Raw genomic sequence first — 19,676 nt, forward strand, 5'->3', positions numbered from 1 at the left:
TATATGGTGAAATACAGTATTAATGCATTTTATTTTCTCTACTTTCATAAGTTATTGAATTTTGTTTATAAAATCTTTTAGTTATGATTTAAGATCATTTGAAAGATAATAAGGGATATAGTTATTTGAAATAGAACTATCAGTTATTTGGTGACTGTGGTAAGAAAAGACTAGGAAATGGACCAGGATCAAGAATTTCTTAAATTAGTATTTTAGCAAGACTTTATAGTTGCATGTGCAAGTATATAGTTTGTTTACAGTTGTTAACACAACTATATAGCTGTATAAATATTATGTCTTGCTAAAATGCTAATTTTTAACAAAAATGTATAGCATAGAGTTTTAGCTCATTATGATTACTAATGTTAATTTCATCTCAGACTCATAATACAGATCCCACCAAAAAGGTAGATGAAAGAATCACAGAAGCAACAAGACCTCAACGTCCTCGAAGAGCAGGAGTAGTAAAAAAAAATTATAAAGATTTCTCAAATTCAGAATCAGAAAGTGAACAAGAATCTTCACCAAGTGCTCTCAGTAAAGAGAATTTACTGGTTCAGGTAAATAGTTTCAGTTAAAATCATTACATATTTTTACAAATGTTTAAAAATAAGTGAGTCTTCTAATCTCTTTTGTTGAAGTTATGCCCTTCAGAGAAGAACACTTAGGTAGAATAACTCTTAAAAATTAACCAGAAGTACCTCTATAACACTTAATTTATAAATTACCTCTTATCAATTATATTTAGAAAAGGAGTGCTTTATGTGCTAGTTAAGTACAACTAATGATTTCTTTATAGATTATATGGCTTTAAATACTTTATCCTCCAGATTAGTAGTTCCTAAACTGGGACATTCAGAGAACATGATTTATAAGAATGTTATTGGTTATGTTTTCAAAGCAAACATTTAGTTCAGTCTTTTGGCAAATACAAATTAAGCAACTGATTATATACTGTGGACAGTGTTCTGTATTCCGGGGGTGGAGGAGAGAAAAAGTGTAAGTAGTGTAATGATTCTTGCCCTTAGAATGTCCACACACACATATATATGTAGATATATATGTATATGTATGTTGTATATATATGTATATGTGTGTGTGTGCACGCATGCACCTATACATCAGTCTTGAAAAGATCTGTGATGGCTAAATATGAGTATGGATACTACTTGCCTCCACTGTTGCAGATTGCTATCCCTTTAGAGTGTGGGAGATGGTCTTCAAGAGTTGTTGTGATCAAAAAAATTCTTCACTATGTAACCAGCCTGGAGATATGTGAAATATATTATAAATACTATACAAAATTCAAAGGAGATTTAAACCAGAGCTAATATTATCAAGGAAATCTTCCTGTAAGAGTTTTGGGATCAGAGGGGATTTCGCAATGACCCTAGAAAAGGTAGGCAGTCTTTCTAGATTTAAGCAAGTCACTAAAGTAGAAATGAGCATAGTGTACAAAAATTGACCATAGAAAGAGACTTCTTTCTAAAATTACTTGAAAATATATATGGACCTCTATTTCCTTCTCCAAGATACTTCTAATAAAAGTATCAAACCTTAATAAAAGTATGCAACCTCTTCACCAGATGTTAAGTATTACAAGACATTTCCCTTCAATGAGATAATACTTAAATGTCTCATCATGCTGTGGAGGTGAGCTTGGGTTCTTAAAAGTTCTGCTAATGGAGTATAAGGTCTGGGAGATCCCTCCTTTTAAGTTATAAAGGCTTTGAGCGTGGGCCTTGTGATGGCTACGTATATACCTGTATACCATCAAATTCAGAGAAGTTCATCACAAAGTTGAACATAGGATAAATTTTTCAGCCACAGTAACTCCCAAAGACCATCAAAACTATATAGAGGGTTTGTGGTCTTCATTATACCCACACCTTTGAAATTATATATTTTTGAAGTAAGAATTATCTTTTATTTAACTTATAACCAGTGATTTTAGAGAATTGCTTTGTTTCTTAATTTCTAAAACAAAACAAAACCTTTGACAATAAGCAATTACTAGTTTACTAGTTAAGCTTGATACTATGCCAAGTAAGCAATAAGGAGAACTATTATATAGTTCATGTTCTCTAGGACTTAGTACTCTGAGGCATTAATTTATGCCTCTGCCTTTTTTTTCCTTTACATTTTCAATCTAAGTAACATGAAAAGTTCTAGAGACCTTTATTCATTTTTTGAAAAACATTAAATTAATATATTTTCTGTTATTGGGTCAATTTGCAGCAGAACAATGTTTATAAAAAAAATCAAAAAAAGAAAATAAATAAATAAATGAATAATAACAAAAAGAATTAATCTCCTACTTCCATTTAACTGTGGAAAAGGGCCATTAGGATGCATTTGTGATCAAAGCTAACAAATAAACTAGACAAAAAGAAAAAAATAATCTAAGTCAGACATTCTCAATATTCTCCTACATTCAGAGCCATTGTTGTCTTTTCCCCGTGTTCAATAATAGACTGTGCAAATTTTAATAAAGCTCGTTCTTACTTGTCCATTTAGAATTCAGATATCAAAATTTATTTTTTATATTTATTTTGATTTAATCTATTCCTCTCACTAATCTCTCTAACCTGAGAAAAGGAAAAGAACAACATGAAAAAATGAAGCCCTCAATATATAGCTATGGTCCAGCAAAACAAACTCACACATTGGTTTCAGTCATCTATCTTACAGGGTTTTTTTTTCCTTCCTGTTTTTAATATATGAAAGTGATAACTCAACTAACCATCATTTAGTGAGCACTTACAGATGTTTTACTTTTTGTTGAATGCATTTTTATTGGTGCCTTTTTTTACATCACCAAAATTTCCCCCAGAAGCCCTCTCACTTTTTCCTCTCAGAGAGATATCTCATATAACAAATAATAAAATATTTTTGAAAAGAGGAAAAATCACCAAAACTGTTCCAAACATTAAAAAAGTCTGTATATATATGCAGCTTTCAACACTAGTGGACCTCCCACCACTGCAAAGGAATTTGTTTCTTCCCATATTTCTTCTTTGAAATGATGCTAGTCTTTATAATTTTGTGGCATTCACTTTTGATTTTTTTAATGGTTCTTTCATTGCTGTAGGCGTTTTGTATATTGTTTTCTTGGCTTGGCTTACTTCACTCTGTGACATTGAATGGAGATCTTTCCTTAGCACTGAGTACCACTGACTAGACCCTGTTTACATCTTCCACCAACCTCTCTTTCTGTCGTTTTATGCTGACCTGGGCTGGAAAAATGACTCACTGATTTTTTTTTTTTAAACGTTATGTGATAATGTTACATGTTCTATATTTTTGTGAAGGAGTTGTGAGGGTGACTTCAGCTGTTCTTCCTATTACTTTACTATTTTCAGTCCTTTGCTTTTTCACTGTTTTGTAAGGCAAAACTACTTAAATTTTCCTCTTTCCTTTTCTTTAGTATTTTCTAAATAAGATTATCTTCAAAACTGTAGTTCCCCTTGGCTGTCATGTCTCTTCACTTGGCAAGGGGGTTGGGGAAAAAGAGAAGGGAAGAAACATTTATTATGTTCCTACTGTTTGCCTGTACTAAGCTTTACAGATATCTCATCTGACCTTCTCAACATCTCTGTGAGATTGATGCTATTATACTCTCCGTTTTACAATTGAGGAAACTGATGCAGACAGAGGTTAAGTGACTTCTCTAGAGTCACAGCTAGTAAGTGTCTGAGGCCTGATATGAACTTGGATCTTCCTGACTTCAAGCCCAGTGCTCCAGCCACTGCAGCACCTAACTACTTCTAAGGAGATAAAATGTTTGCTCTTTTTTGGCCTCCTATTGGTACTATTCACATCAGTTAAATTTATGTTAAGACTGGAGGCAATCAAAATTGATAGATCTCTCTTTATCCATTTTTCTGATTCAACAGTTTTTATTTAAATAGTTTAAGTTGGAGCTATTATAATTGCTTCAGTGTCTTTTCATCTTTTTCTTATTTGTTTTCAACTGACCTTCACTCTGGCGAATTGAATCTATAAACTTATAGGTAATCAGAAATGATCCCTATGTCACTGAGACTAGTTGTTTCTTTTTTGTCAAAATACAATCCTTTTCATTTTTGGTAATGTTATGCATTGTTCACTATATCCAATACCTATTAACTCTCTCTTTTTGAGAAAAAAAAACCATCCTGAATAACAGATATGAGGTTTCTAAGTAATCCTTGAGCTTTTACCATCTCAAATTTCTTGGCACTGAAATCATATTTTATTACATATCTTTCACTAGTCTTCTCTGTGAAAGTTGTTGCACTGAATTTGCTAGATTTGGATGATCTTGTCAGAGTCTATATATAATCTTTCTATTTCTTCATCCTTTTTAAGAAATGTTGATGCATAAGCTGCAATTAATTATTTTTTGTTAATACTTATCATGAGTACTATAAGATGAGATGAGAAAATGCCCTATGAAAACATATTTCTAATTGTTCTTTAGTTTTCAACAAAACCAACTCAATCAACTTCTCTTATGTGTTTTTCACTTGAAAATCTCTGAGTCATCTTCCCATTTTGCTGAATGAAATTTGTTTATTTTATGGGCTTCCAAACTGGAAGCATACTTAAATATAATTTAGTCCAACTCCTTAGTTTCAAAGATAAGGGTACTGATGGCCAGAAGTTAAGTAACTTGCTTAAAGGCTGGCAAGAAGAAATAATCAGAGCTAGGATTAGATCCCATGATCCCAAAATCCATTATTTTCCATTATTCCATGCTATGGCTTCTAATTTCATTATACTAAGATTGATGTTTTTCAGTACTTTCTGTGGTATTGGCTGTTCATTAATCATTGGACGTAAACCTCACATCTAGAATATTAATAGTTAATATTGGCTTCCCTGCTGCCATTATTGTGGATGCAGAAGGAGGATACACAGCATTGAGTGCCATGTTATATTTTTTTCTTTCATTCAGTTGCATGAGAATAGAAGTATTAAACCACTACATGAAAGAATAGTAAAATCTTTACATTATTTATTGATTTAATGTCATTTGTTGTTCTATGTCCAAATTTTGGCAGCTTTGGAATAGGAAAGATTGAACTGTTTTGTAAACAACATAAAAAGCCTATTAGAAAGAAAAGAGTTTTATTTGAAAAAGAAACATTAATGTATCATTAGTAATCCTATAGAGAATTGATAACAACGGGTAATACGGGGAAGAGAGCTGACCATGAAGATAGGAAAACTTCAAGTCCTGCTTTGGACACATTAGAAGTGCAAATAATTTAATCTATCAGTGCTGTAGACAATTCTCTAATACTAGTTTCAGAGAAAGTACTGGTTATTATTGGTAGAGGGAGTTTCCAAACCTAGTTATCTTTAATATTGAAATCATGGGTCTAGGACCTATTCCCTACTCCTAGAGACAAGAGCATCATTAAATTTCCTCACTCTCATACCTCTTCTTGAGATTATCTCTTTTTTGGGGGGGAGGGGGCAATTGAGGTTAAGTGACTTGCCCAGGGTCACACAGCTAGTGTCAAGTGTTTGCTCTGAGGCCGGATTTAAACTCAGGTCTTCCTGACTTCAGGGCCAGTGCTCTATCCACTGCACCACCTAGCTGCCCCTGAGATTATCTCTTAAGTGGTAAGTTAGTTTAAATTATTTTTTGAAAGAATGACTTTTTATAGTCAGTGATTTTGAAAATCGTTAAATTTTTTTTTAATGTTTTCATTTTTTTTTGCATTGTTGAAGGGAAAACCGGCATCATTGAGATCAGAAATCCATTTGAATATGATTGTATTTTACTCGTAATGTTTTATATTTGAAATTATAAACAACTAACGGATCATTTAGTCCCTTAGTTGATTGGCAGATATGATTTTTATAATATTTATTTCAAAAATCTGTAACATTGATGAGTATGTTACTGATCTTATTATTTATATGATTAAAGAGTGTTAGGCCTACAAAAATAAAAATAGATTCAGAGTTGCCATTAGTTAAACAAAATTTTGGGACCACTATTTTAAGTAAATAAACTTCTATATTAACCTTTATATGAGTTTCTTTATATTCAAATAGTATTGATGTTTTGAAGGGAAGTTGAAAAAAATGAGGTGGCATATTTGATTTTTTCAAATACGGAAAACCATTAAGGTATGGAAATCAGATCTAGGACTTTTATTTCATTACAATCCCCTACAGTGTGATACAGTTCATAATTTGGCACTAAATAATTGATTTTTAATAAAATTAAATATATTCTGTTCATTGTGTGTTCAAGCACATAATTATTCCTACCAATGAAGCATTTCAAAATATCATTTAGTGGTTGTTTTATTTTTTAGGTTGTGAATATGCGTAACAAAAGTAAAACCATGAAGCAATTGAAAAAAGGCCAAAATGCTATTTCTACTGAAGCAGAAGACGAAATATCAAAAGAAAGGAAAAAATCATCTAAAGTAAAAGATTGTGGAAGAGAAAAAAGACTTGATTCATCTCCAGTTCCCTTATCTGAAAGCCCAGCATCTATAGAAGTAATGAGATGTTAGTGTCGTTTTTCTTTTCTTTTTGTAGAATTTCTGGCTCACATTATCTCTCATTTTCTCCTGTGACTACAGTTAAGTTAATGAAAAATTCATTGAGAGGTTTCTCTGTTATATGTAGAAAAATCATTTTCATATTTTGAGGATGATATTAGGATTAATTTTTATGAAGTATAGTCATGGTAAAATTTTACTTTGATATTAGTAGAAAGTTTTAATTAAGATATTTAGATGGACCTCATAAGAGTGGGTACTTCCATCACTGCTGCACATCATAATTCCACACTTTCTTACTCTAATTCTTTGTCAGTGCCTTTCTAGAAATCCTCCTTAGAGGATATACCTAATATTATGAAGGCTTTCATCTAATTCCTTCAATAATTCCTAGACACTGATGGATCCTTCAGACTTTCTATATGCTCACCTTCATTTGCATTTCTGACTTACCTTCTTTTCCTGTTATATGTTTTCCATCACATATTTTAACTCTGTTTCTCAAATGCAAATCTTTACAGTTAAAATGCTATATAGTCTATTTAAACCTTCCTTAAGTTTTAAGCTACAGTAGTAAAATGACAACTAATGCTATGGTAGCAATTATAATAGCTAGCATTTATATAGTGTTTTAAGATTAGCAAAGTTCTTTACTTGTGTTATCTCATTTGATCATCGCAGCAATCCTGTAAGATAGGTACTATTATTAGTTCCATTTTACAGATGAGGATCTGAGAGAAGTTAATTGATTTTCTGTGTCACATATCTACTATAAGTGTCTAGGGTGGAATTCAAACTCATATTTTAAGTTCAGTGCTCAGTCCACTATGCTACCTCACTACCTTGCTAATAGAGGAAAAATCAAATTATAGTTGTCATTTATCCAAAGCTTGAAAGAATTTGATATCTTTATTGTATGAAAAAACAATTAAACATACTTGTTTTTATGCAAAAGTCATTTAATTATAGACATGCCATGTTCTTTTGGAGCTTGGGAGTTCACGTTTAATTTCTAATAAGGAAACCTTATTTATGAGAACAACTCCAACAAGAATAGCATTTCTGAGATTATGTCTACACAGTTCTAAATATTATTTTAAAATGTACTAATTTTATTAACTTCACAGTAAAAATTAGAGATTTAAAATTAATGCCGTTAATTTAATTTTTCTATCACTAGTATAGCTAGGCCTTTATCCTACAACATCTGCCTTACCATCATCATAAATACTTACAGACATAAAACTTGTTGAGATTAAATTGTGTACATAAATATATATGTGTGTAAGTAAGTATGTATATATGTATGTATTATCGATTGAAAGTGAGAACTGAGTAACTGATAATTAGTTTGGCAGTTTATACTAGCTTAATTCCGGACGTTGGCTATTCACTTAACTTTTCTAATACTTAGTTTCCTCATTTTATTATCCAACGGACATGATGTCAACATACTGACTATAATACCTTGGCTTGATCTTATGATATAATTTATGTGGAAAGTCCTTTTTAAATCTTTTTGAAATTTCTTATTAAATTTTAATTTTAAGAATTCTAGTCACTGAGAGTTTTTCAAGAACTATAAAACATTTTAAATATATCATTTTGGTCTTAATTGAAGATTAAATCTAATTACTTAAAGGACTTAATTTAACAATGTCACTTAAATAAGAAATGTTGGGTTTTTTCACATGATGGTTTTAGCTATTTTTAAAAATGTAAACAGCAATGATTAATTTGGCAATTCCAATCTTTGGTAATCCTATGTTACAGGTTCAGAGAAAACAATTGAAAGAGAATTTCCTCAAGATTATATTCCTTCAATGAAGTCAACATCCCCTTTTTCGCAACATTCAACACCTGAAAAAAGAGAATCTTTAAACAGTGTGCATGGCATCACAGGCAATAGCTTCTACACTACAAACATGAAAATTCAAAGCAAATGTTTGATAGAATCTCCTGAAAATATTGATGAAAACTTGATGTGTGCAAATAAACATTTCTCAAGTCCTTTGTTTTTGGTAAGAATTTCTTCAGTTATAAAAAAAAAAGATGTGAATATAGTAATGTCTTGCCTGCAGTAGTTTATTTTGCTTTAAGACTTTTTTTTTTAAAATAACAAGAAAATTGAAATATGCAAAGATTAATGAAAGTAAATAGAAATACTCAAAATAGAAAGTGTCCATCATTTCTTCTTTAGAAAATGATCTTTAATTTCAAATTGTATCTGCCATATTTTCTTCCATATTTATAAAAATTTAAAAATTTTATAAAAATTTATAAAAACTGTCTTGCAAGTTTTTTCCTTCCTTTCTCCTCTTCTCTCCTTCCTTCTTTCCTCTCTTTCCTTCTTCTCCTTTCTCTCTCCTCTCCTTCCTTCCTGTCTCCTCTCCTTCCTTCCTGTCTCTTCTCCTTTCTTCGTCTCTCTTCTCCCCTCCACTCCCTTCCCTTTCCTCTCCTTTTTTCTCTTCTCTTCTTTCCTTCTATTCTCTGGAAAAAGAGATACTGGTAGCAAAGAAATAAGCATATTTAAGCAGTACGCATTCTAAGGAATGGTAAATTTCCTAAATTGAACTCAACATGTGTAGATAGGCAATTCAAGATACGGAAACATAGCTTGAATGACAAGTAAGAAAAAAGCAGAAAGACCTTTATGGACAGTAAATTCTCTCTCTCTCTTTTTTTTTAAGGCAATTGGGGTTAAGTGGGGTCACACAGCTAGTAAGTGTCAAATGTTTTTGTCTGAGGCTGGATTTGAACTCAGGACCTCCTGACTTCAGGGCCAGTGCTCTATCCACTGCGCTACCTAGCTGCCCCAAGTAAATTCATTTTTATGGCTACTATAGTGCCATTTTGTATTGCTGCTTCAGTTTTCTAAAGGCTGTCTAGAAAGGATTACTGTAATTGAAAAGGTTGTAATTTAATTTTCCTATCTGTGCAGCTTATTTACTTGTAGAATATATTTTAAAATGAATGATTTAAGAACAGAATTATGTAAGCAATTACTTATATATAGCCAAGACTTTAATTTATTAAATTCTTCCCTAAATGCTGTCCTTTCTAAAAAAAAATAAAATTACTGACTGCTAAGCACAGATAGAGCAGAACAAAACCTATGCAGAATAATTGACAGGTTACTTATTAGCCAGTAGTGTAGTACCATTGTATAATAAGCTAATTCCACATTATATTAGTACAGGCAGAAAGTAATCTGGCTCTTTTCTGTACTTTTCAGAACTTAAATAAAGAACAGCCTTATGGGTTTAGACACTACATTTTTAGAAAAATGTGGAGAAATTGAAGTATGTAAGGAAAAATAAAAATTATTTAAGGACTGAAAAACGGGCCCTGGGAGAAAAAAAATTAAAGACATTGGAACGAAAATTACCTGATTAAGATAAACTTAAAGAATTAACTATTATTATCTTCAAGTCGATGAAGTATTTCTACATGTATGTAATTCCTTGTTCTCAGTGAACATGAAATACCAAACAAGAATAAAATTAGTTCAGTTAAAAGGGGAATTTATTTAGATGTAGATATCTTTAAGAAAACAACCTACACTTTATTACCCGTACTCTACACTCTATTGCCTGAAGGCATGGAGCTTGACCAAATTCTCTCCAGATTAGCTCTATTACTCTTTGGTTTTAAATTAACAATTTTGAAGTAATATCAGTTAATATGGAATCCTACTGATTTTCAAAAAATAAAATAAAATGAACATGAAATCTTTAATCACTGGCATGATTAATCTCAAGTAAAACAATTTAAGGATTCAGTGGTCTAACTAGCAGTTCTCAGGCTTTTTGTTTTCAAGACCTTTTACACTCTTAAAAATTACTGAGGGCCCCAAAGAGCTTTTGTTTATGTGGGTTATATTGAATAGATTTATCATATTAGAAATTAAAAGTCTTAGTATTATTATGAAAATAATTTTGACATCACAGACCCCATGAAAGGGTCTCAGGAACACCCAGGAGTCTCTGGAACACACCTTGAGAACAACAATAGGTAACAGGTCTTTTAAATTACATCCTTTTATTTGAAAATGTTATTGGGAAAATTTATTAAACAAAAATTATGAAAAATGCTCATAAGTATTTATAGTATTTGCGAACATCTGTCAGTGTTTTCACTTTGTGAAATATTTTTGCTGTCATGTGGAACTGAATTATAGGAAAATTATTTGTAAGAAAAATTTAAAACTACCAAATAATGATCCCCAGCTTCTAATACATTTGTTTTGTTTGGTCTTATTGATTCTAGCCTAGAATTGCTCCTGAAATAATGGACAAAATTGATGATAGTGTAAAAGATGCAAAAATAGCTTCACAGAATATACAAGATTATGACAACCCTGTAGATTTAAGTAGTTATAATTCAGAAAAACAATTTAGTGGATTGGAACTGAAAAAAATCCATGAAAATTGTATTCAAAGTACACAACAGGTAAATTGCTGATAGCTATCAAACTTCAAAAACTTAGCTGTGGAAATTAGTTCATTACCAAAAATTGTAATGAGACAAATATTTAATATTATTTTGTATATTTCTTAACTATGTACACAGTTTACCTGAATATTTTATTTCTTGTTTGAAATTGAGAATTGTAAATAAGTAAATTTTATATGAGTAGCTTCTTAATCCTGGAACATATAGCTACACATGTGTATCCACATATATGTTATAAGTATATATGCATACATGTTAATATCTTTATATGTATGTATATCTATATATCTTTACCTTCCTATCTGAGGATTTGGAAAGAAAATAGGAAATAACTTTTTAAATTGATTGAAGACACTTGCATAGATAAATAACTTTAGTTAAGTTCTAAGATTTATTATCCTGTTACTGAAATTACAGGGTTGGCTGGTTTTGTCATTTGTTACTTAAGCATTTTGAATTTAGACTTTACTGTTTCCTAATTATACAGTAACCTGACTTAGATTTTTTTGACATGGTTACAGTCAATTAACTAGTACATATAGAGTACTTACTATTTGCCTAGAATTGTGTTAGAAACTATGGGAGATACAAAACTATATGACATAATTTTAGAGCTAAGAGATTTTAGATATAGTGTATATATATTTTGGAAGGAGACAGGATGAAAACTAGCTCAAAGACTGGATAGGATTGGGATAGAGTTATAGTAGGAATGGCATTACAGTTTGAAAGAACAGAAGCAATGTCACAGAGGTAGAATTGAGCTTGCTATAGTCTTTGGGTTAGTGATTAAAGGCAACTTTTTGGGATTAATAAGAACAACAGCTTTCATATAATAGAATTTTATTGAGAGCAAGGGCTGTGTCATTATTTGAGCCTTTTAATCTTTGTATCCTCAGTTTCTAATACAGTTTATTGAACCAAATTGAATAAATGAAATGGGACCAGGTTATGAATAGCTTAAAAAGCCAGGGCAAACAGTTTAATCTTGATCATAGTATAAAATTAAGCTGGCTGGAATGAAGTAGGAGAAAATTAGAGTGAAGGAGACCAGCTATTTAGGTGTAGTAATTTATGAGGTAATGATAACCTGGACTAGAGGTAGTGTTTTTGGAGAAACCAGGAGAAATACAGAAAATATTATGAAGAAAAGGATAGAAGTTGATAGTTGTCTAAAAGGTATAGAAGAGATGGATAAATAAAAAGTGGCTGCAATTATTTTTTTTTTCTGTTCTGAATTTATCTAATTACCATGTGTTATAGGAACCCCTTTCACCATCATGGTTATCCCTGTCTAGCTCAAAGAGAGAAAAACTGCATGACATACCTACTAATACTCTTCATCGAAAAGGTTTGTAACTTAAAAAATATTATTTAGCAATATGTAAAATAATAAGAGCAATATGTAATAGCAATATGTAGAATGACTCATTACTTTTTCTTCTTCCTTATCTCCCATATTCAGTCATTTACTACATCCAGTTAGTTCTACATCCATAACATTTCTCACATCAGTCCTCTTCTCTCCACTCACATGGCCACCACCTAAGTATAGATACTTATAACTTCCTGCCTGGAAAAATGCAATAGACCTCTCACTGGTTTCTCTCTGTTGGCCTATCTATTTTCTACACAGCTTCCAAAAATAATTTTCCCAAAGCATAGGTCTGCTTAACTACCCTGCTTAGCTCACTTCTACCTCTTAGAATCTTCAGCTCTTTGGCTCAGGTGCCTCTTCTTACTATTTACTATTTACTAGTATAGAATAGTATTTACTATTCCTTTTGGTTGACAATGTCCTCTTCCTTAAATTACCTTGTGTTGTATCGCCCAAGATAATGTAAATTCTTGAAAATATCATATTTTCCCCTAAATCCTGCCCTCTGTTTACATAAATAATATATGTGATATGCATAATATTATATATTAGATTATAATTACATATTTATATATTTATACATGTTACTATTGAGATTACCACCATCTTCCTAGTTTCTAAGATCTTAAATATCTTGATATCATCCTTGGCTCCTCATTCTTCCCCCCCCCCCCCCAAATATCCAATTAGTTGTCAAGTCCTGCTGACTATACCTTTGTAACATCTTTTATTTACATACACCCTATTCTCTCCTCTTGACTGTGTACCACCCTTATCACTTCACACCTGGACTATTGCAATAGCCTACTGCCTTTTGTTCTCTCTGCCTTCTCTCTCCCTACTCTAATCCATCCTTCACTTAGTTGTCAAATTGATCCTCCTGTAGGTTAGAATGAGCATATTACTCACCCTCTCCTCACCTCCCACCCTCACTCCCACACAATTCAGTAAACTATAGTGGCTCCCTATTAATCTCCAGAAAAAAAACAAAATCCTCTTTGACTTTTAAAGCACCTCTTAACCTGTCCTCTTAGTCCATTATATCTTGATCCCTTCCTACCTTTCTAGTTTTCTTACACCTTATTCGCATTCATTTATTCTGTGATTCAGTGACACTGTGCCTTTGCTGTTCCTCATACGAGATACTCCATCTTTCACCTCTATTCGTTTCCACTGTCTTCCATGCCTGGAATTCTCTCCCTACTCATCTCTGTCTCCTGGCTTCCCTACCTTCCTTCAAGTTTCAGCTCAAGTCTCACCTTTTGAAAGAAGCATTTCCCAGTGCTCTTTTATCTTAGTGCCTTACCTTTGGGATTTTTCCAATTTATCCTGTGTATAACTTATTTGTACATAGTTTTTATTACACTGTAAGCTCCTTGAGATTAGGGACAGTTTTTTGCCTTTCTTTGTATCATAGCACTTAGCACAGTGCTTGGCAGATAGGAGCTTAAAAAATTGCTTGTTAATTTGAATGAATCATTCCTCACCATGTTAAAAGATCTGAGGCTTTGAGTCATTTATTTGCATATGAATTGCCAGCAAAAGATGAACTTGCTCCCAAGGCATAGTCTGCCTTTGTTCTCCCAACCAGTCATTTGCTTAAACCTATAGGACTCAAGTTCTTTGGTCTTGGGATCCCTCTATTCTCTCAAAAATACTGAGAACTGCACAAAGATGTTTGTTTTTGTGGGCTATATCCATCAGTATTTACTATGTTAGAAATGAAAATATCTTACTATTATTAAAATAATTCTTAACTTCATGGATGCCCTGAAAGGGTTTCAGGGACTCCCAGTGTTACCCTAGACCACACTTGAAAACATTGACATAGACCAGCAAGAGAACACAGTAGCTTTTTAAAAATGGGAGAGCCCTGAACCTCCAAGCTGTTTGGTGATTATTGAAAAATGGTTATTACCTGGTTCTAGCCTAGCCTTCAGAGATGAAAATGGGGGAAATCAACTGGTTGATCACAATATTAGTGACAAGTCTCTCACTGAGAAAGTCTAGTCTTGAACCTGGAAGAGTTTTCAAAAAGAAAGGCAAAACTTTTGCTGTCTCACCTTCTCCTAAGGCTCTGAGGGGTCAGACCTGGAGAGGCTTTGGCCGAACTTAGGCTAATGGTCTCTTCCCTTTCTGAAAGGGTAATCCAGTCACTTGGGTTACTGCTAAGCCTGAAGCAAGAGGTGGTAAAGACTGCCCATCAAGGAGCTAGCCCAACATGTAAGAGTCTAGCAGAGACCTTGGCAAGAGTATGTTCAGTCAAGCATAGATGTCATTCCCCAGCTGTAAATTTTGTGGAGTGTCTATGATTCTAGAAGGAGAACATAAATTGAGGTCCTGTAACATTTTCAGATTTGTGAGTTGCATTGACTTCATGGGCTCCCTACAGTTGTGCCTTGTGACCATTGTACTTGAAGTTCATGTCCACGTTGTCTCACAAACTCTTTGTGTATTTGTGGGAAAGCATGCCCCAAGTTTTTGCAAGGAATGTTTTGTATCAGATGTTCTTGCCATATCAGTTGAATAAATGCCTTTGTTAAGAGTTACTATGTCTATTGGCTGATTATTTATGGGAAGCACACAGGTGGAAAATAGTGTTAGGAGTAGCTGAATGTTATCTCCAGAAGTAGCAGCCACCCTTTAAGGACTTAACCTGCAAGTGCGAGTTTGGGTAGCACAAGGGTTACATTTAAATATGTTTTTTTACCACAAAAATATTCTAATTTAAAAAAATACTAAAACAAAAAAGAAAACTTTTGTGTAAGAGCAGGAAAATATTGTTTTTAAACAACTTTGAAAATCATTTATAATACATAACTACTTAACTGTCACTTAGACATACCACACTAATTTCTTAACACAGGCTTTATCTTCTTATGTTTAATTTTCAGACCTGGCATTATCACTACTTAGATCGCTTTATTTTTACTCTTTCACTAGCATCACTAATCTGCCTGGTTGGATAAAATCCCTTTTAGGCTTAGAGTAATTCTCTCAAAATTGTGATAAGTTCAAGCAAAAAAAAATGAAGTTTTTAGTAAGGATTTTTCCAATACTCTTTTAGCACTCTCTTCTATCATTTTGAGTCCTTATACCACTACAAGGTAACTAGCATCTTCGTACTTCCTTCCCCTTGGGCTACACAGTGGGATGGGCTATGCTAGTTTTGCTTTTTTCCATCCTGCAGAACTTTGTCTTATATCAAAACTTAGTTTTCCAGTGTCCTCATTTTTTCAGGTTCCTATAGGCTAAACAGCTAACTGATTGTTCAACTGATGATAGGCAATCCAATTCAACCCAATTTCTTAAGTAATTGCACTAGGGAGATATAAAACAAGTGCTTCATAAAGTAAGTAGAGGCCTGGTGGAGGAGTTGACATTTGAGTTGGATTTTAAAGGATGGGCAGGAATTCAGCAGGAAAAGAAAGCAATGAGAGACATTCCAGAAATGTAACAGCTTGAGTAAAGGACTGGAGGCAAGAAATCACAGGTTGCACTGATAGCACAGAGAATAGTCCAGGTTGGCTAGAGCACAAATACCATGGAGAAGAGAAACATAAGGTAAGATTCAGTAAGAAAGTTAATGCCAGATTTTGAAGTGTTTTAAATGCCATGCAGTTGAGTTTGAATTTCACTCTGTAGGCAGTAGGGAGCCTTTTTTTGGGAATTGTTGGGAATAATGATGTGACTAGATACCTGTATAAGGATAATTAATCTGATAGTCATTTGGAGAAGGGATTGGAGGGAAATAATAGTAGAAGGTAGCATTAGTATCATCTCTCCTAGTTAACATTTTCATTTTGGCAGTGGACTCCTTAAGACAGAGGAAAATACTGGTGTGAATTTGAAGCACTATGGTAGGTAGTTGGGGGTAAGAAATATTTAAGGATAAAAGCATCCCATTCTTTTAGGGTAGGATAGGGAAGCCTTTCAGTGCCCTTCAAATCATATGTTTATGATAGGTTGGTTCTGTTTGTGTTGTGGTTTGCTTTTCTTAACATACTTAAATAACCATTGAGTTCTCTGAGATCAATAAAGTCATTTCGTCCTGGAAGAGATGAGTAACACAATGTAGAGCTTGCTTCCAAACTTCTCCTTTTTCCTTTTCTATTTACCTATATATTTCTCAGTGTTGTCTTATTAGGGCATAAAGTATTAGTAAAAATAAATGTGTGGTACTTGGGGGAGGTTTTCTTATCTGTTTCATTAAGGTTTTGCTTTTATTTTATTAACAAGAAGACTTGTCTAAATGTCTGTTGTCCAGTGTGTAGTTCTAAGATGTGATATCTAAAGTTATTTAATACTGCTTTCTTAGTACTATGAGTATTGAGATGTACTGGTTGATAGAAATTTTTCCTATATAGTACACATGGATTTCCAATTTTAAAGAATTATAGTAAAATAAATTATGTAAATTATATAAAATATAGTAAAATAATTATGCAATAGAGTTAGTGTGATATCTTTGATCTTCTAATGCTAGGTCTTCATCCAAACATCAATCACTGTTGTACTTTTGAGCAAGAATATGGATGGTTAGAGTGTCTCATTTATAAGAATGTTAAATAACGTAGTTACAGTATTGTTTGAAGAAAATAGATAATTTTCAGAAATCATATTTTCTTATATTTGGAAATACAGCTCAATTCATGACTGTACAAAGAGCTTTAAATTGGAAAAATGTGTAAATTATGTGTTTTAATGAGATAATTAAGTTATATTTTTATTTACAATGCTTTAGGATCTAGTATACATACAAATCTCAAACGTTTACGTACCTTTGATAATCTAAGTAATTCTGATGAAGTGGAACTAGAAGAAGAAGAAGAAGAAAGAAGACAAAATTTACTTCCTCCAAAATTGTTTAAAACAGATTGTGACAATGTTACCTACAAAGGTAGGGGGACCTCAGACTGACATTAAAATAAGAATACTTGGGACATAGCTTATGGCAGGCCATAGGTTCCTCTACATTTTTTGCGGGCCACCCAAAATCCTTTGGCGGGCCGCAAGTTGTGTACACCTGGCTTATAGTGTAAATAACCACATTCACAAAATGAAAAAAAAAAAAAGGAATTTGTGCCTAAATGAAGAAAATATAGAATTAGGAGTTAGTAGCATTGGGTTCTAGGCCTATACCCCTTTGTGAGGTGGAATGCATAACAAATTGCCTTTCTATGCTTTAGTTTCTCTATTTGTTAAAAAAAAAAAATTGTGCTCCCTATGTATGCGAGGCTATGCAAGATAATAAAACAAAAACCCTGAATTGTTGGGTATATTACAAATTGAGATAGAATACCAGAGGGTCTGTTTCATATATACCTTATACATTAAATCACTTTATCACCAAAATATTTTACACTAGAGTAGCTAAAGCCCTTGAATGAAAGGACAATATATCTTATCTAGAATTTCATTCTATAAATGTATCAAAAAAAACCACTGAAATTAAAATCTTTCTAAAACATTTTTATCTGCTATGAACACTGGACACACACTGTTAAAGTATGTATTTCATGCATTCTGCTGTCATTAAATATTAGCATTAACAAAGTAATCATTAGAAAAGAGATTAATTTTGAAATTTTAATCTCTGTATCAAGAATCACAAAAAATTTCCCACAAGTTCCTCACAATTTAAAATTGATATAATGAGGTTTGGTTTTGTTTGGGGAGATAATTTGATTACTCTATCTGGTTTGATGATGACTGGGATTTGAAAATAAGGTTAGTCATAACCAGGACTAGGCAAACATGATAAAATAATTTTAACCAGAAAATCTTGGTCATCCTTTCATTTTTATTTTTTAGCATCCAGGAGTGTATCTACGTTGTCAGCCAATGAGTTTTCTTTTCCTGGAGAGACTTGGGAGACTGAAGGTTCAGGTGTAGACATAATGTGTCAGAAGCTAAGTAAGGAGTTTAAAAGAAAAATTCAGGCAAGTTGTCTTTAAAAAAACAAACAAACAACTTTTCATTCCTCTTATAAGATAGCTATAGTATGATAATTATAGAACTAATACCTTTTTTACCACTGTGACATAACACACCAGGTAGCCATCCTATAGCCTAAGGAAGCATAAAGAATTTTATGATTGTTTTATGCTTCTGAAGATCATTGTATTTTCTGGCATTGTTAAAATGTTACATATTAATATATGTATGGCATATACTATGGCATTTAAAAAACTGAAATGAGTTATCTTAATATTTTCATATATTGATGAAACATGATACCATCATCATTTTGTAAAATGAAATTTTAGCTTAGCCTTTTCTTTAAAAAATCAAATTGTTTCTACAAGTTTGCATTTAATTACTAGGATTTAGTTTTGAATCCATCTTTTTTTTTTACTTTGAAGACAATAATACATTTATTTTACTAATTTTTAAATTTTTCTCATGTAAATTAGTTATGTAAAAATGAATAAAAGCCAAGTACAATATGTGTATTTCAGAACCGCTACAAAAGAATGGATCATTTTAATAAACAGTCTTTGAAATCAGCTCAGCAGCATCTGACAAGCCTCAACTATCACATTCATGAATACAGGTCCGTGGCAAAAACTGTTTTGAGAAATTCTCAGAATTTTTTTTATTTTTAAATTAATTTTCTTTTATTATTTTAATAGAATGAAGCAGCTTGATAAGTTCCAGTTCAATATCATAGAGGAACTAGAGAACTTTGAAAAAGATTCCCAGTCTTTAAAAAACTTGGAACGAGAATTTTCGGTTGGTGTTTTTTAAGTATAACATTAAAAACATAGTTTTTTGTTTCTTTTTTCCAAACATATTTAAAAGCAATCTCTAAGTATAATGTTAATTTATTTTTAAGATCATCTGTTAATCTTCATATTTTACACCCCTGAAACAATAGGAGACATCTTTCATGTAGCTAATAATAAGGTTTTAGCACCCAAGAAAATGGGACAATAGTGTTTTTTTTTTAAATCTGAATCCTTATTAGAGTTAATTGTTTTCGTTGGGGTTTTAAATGAGAGGTCTTTCAATCACTTAATAGTAATTTCAAATTAAAGTAACACATTTTTCTCCTACGGGTTTTATTTAAAGGACTTTTGGAAAAAAACTTCTCAGAAGTTCAGTGCATACCAGAATAATGAACAAAGAAGGTTAGTGGATTTAGGGTTTTTATATGTATGAATCAAATTACTAAAATACTGATTTATTTAACAAATATAATAAAAATGCTTTTAAAAATGTTTTAATGTTTGAATGTTTCACCTTTTTTGAATAAAATATTATATTAAATTTGTTTAATGTATCTGCAATTTTAATTAAGGTGTTGTTAGTAAATACAAAAATAATTCCAG

General features: G+C 32.1%; 1 protein-coding gene across 1 annotated transcript in view; it reads left to right on the forward strand.

Moving 5' to 3' along the window:
• The window catches only part of SYCP2 (synaptonemal complex protein 2), a 122,871-nt gene that overhangs the window by 100,513 nt on the left and 2,682 nt on the right, over positions 1-19,676 (forward strand). Inside the window, exons 31-40 of the mRNA XM_027850368.1 lie at positions 381-560; positions 6,318-6,516; positions 8,283-8,530; positions 10,779-10,961; positions 12,228-12,315; positions 17,087-17,242; positions 18,157-18,284; positions 18,804-18,898; positions 18,978-19,077; positions 19,417-19,475. Of these exons, the coding sequence (XP_027706169.1) occupies positions 381-560; positions 6,318-6,516; positions 8,283-8,530; positions 10,779-10,961; positions 12,228-12,315; positions 17,087-17,242; positions 18,157-18,284; positions 18,804-18,898; positions 18,978-19,077; positions 19,417-19,475 (1,436 nt within the window). The remainder of the gene's footprint in view (positions 1-380; positions 561-6,317; positions 6,517-8,282; positions 8,531-10,778; positions 10,962-12,227; positions 12,316-17,086; positions 17,243-18,156; positions 18,285-18,803; positions 18,899-18,977; positions 19,078-19,416; positions 19,476-19,676) is intronic.

Source organism: Vombatus ursinus, unplaced genomic scaffold (genome assembly GCF_900497805.2).
Source record: "Vombatus ursinus unplaced genomic scaffold, bare-nosed wombat genome assembly UNPS02000580.1, whole genome shotgun sequence".
NCBI classification, from domain to species: Eukaryota; Metazoa; Chordata; class Mammalia; order Diprotodontia; family Vombatidae; genus Vombatus; species Vombatus ursinus.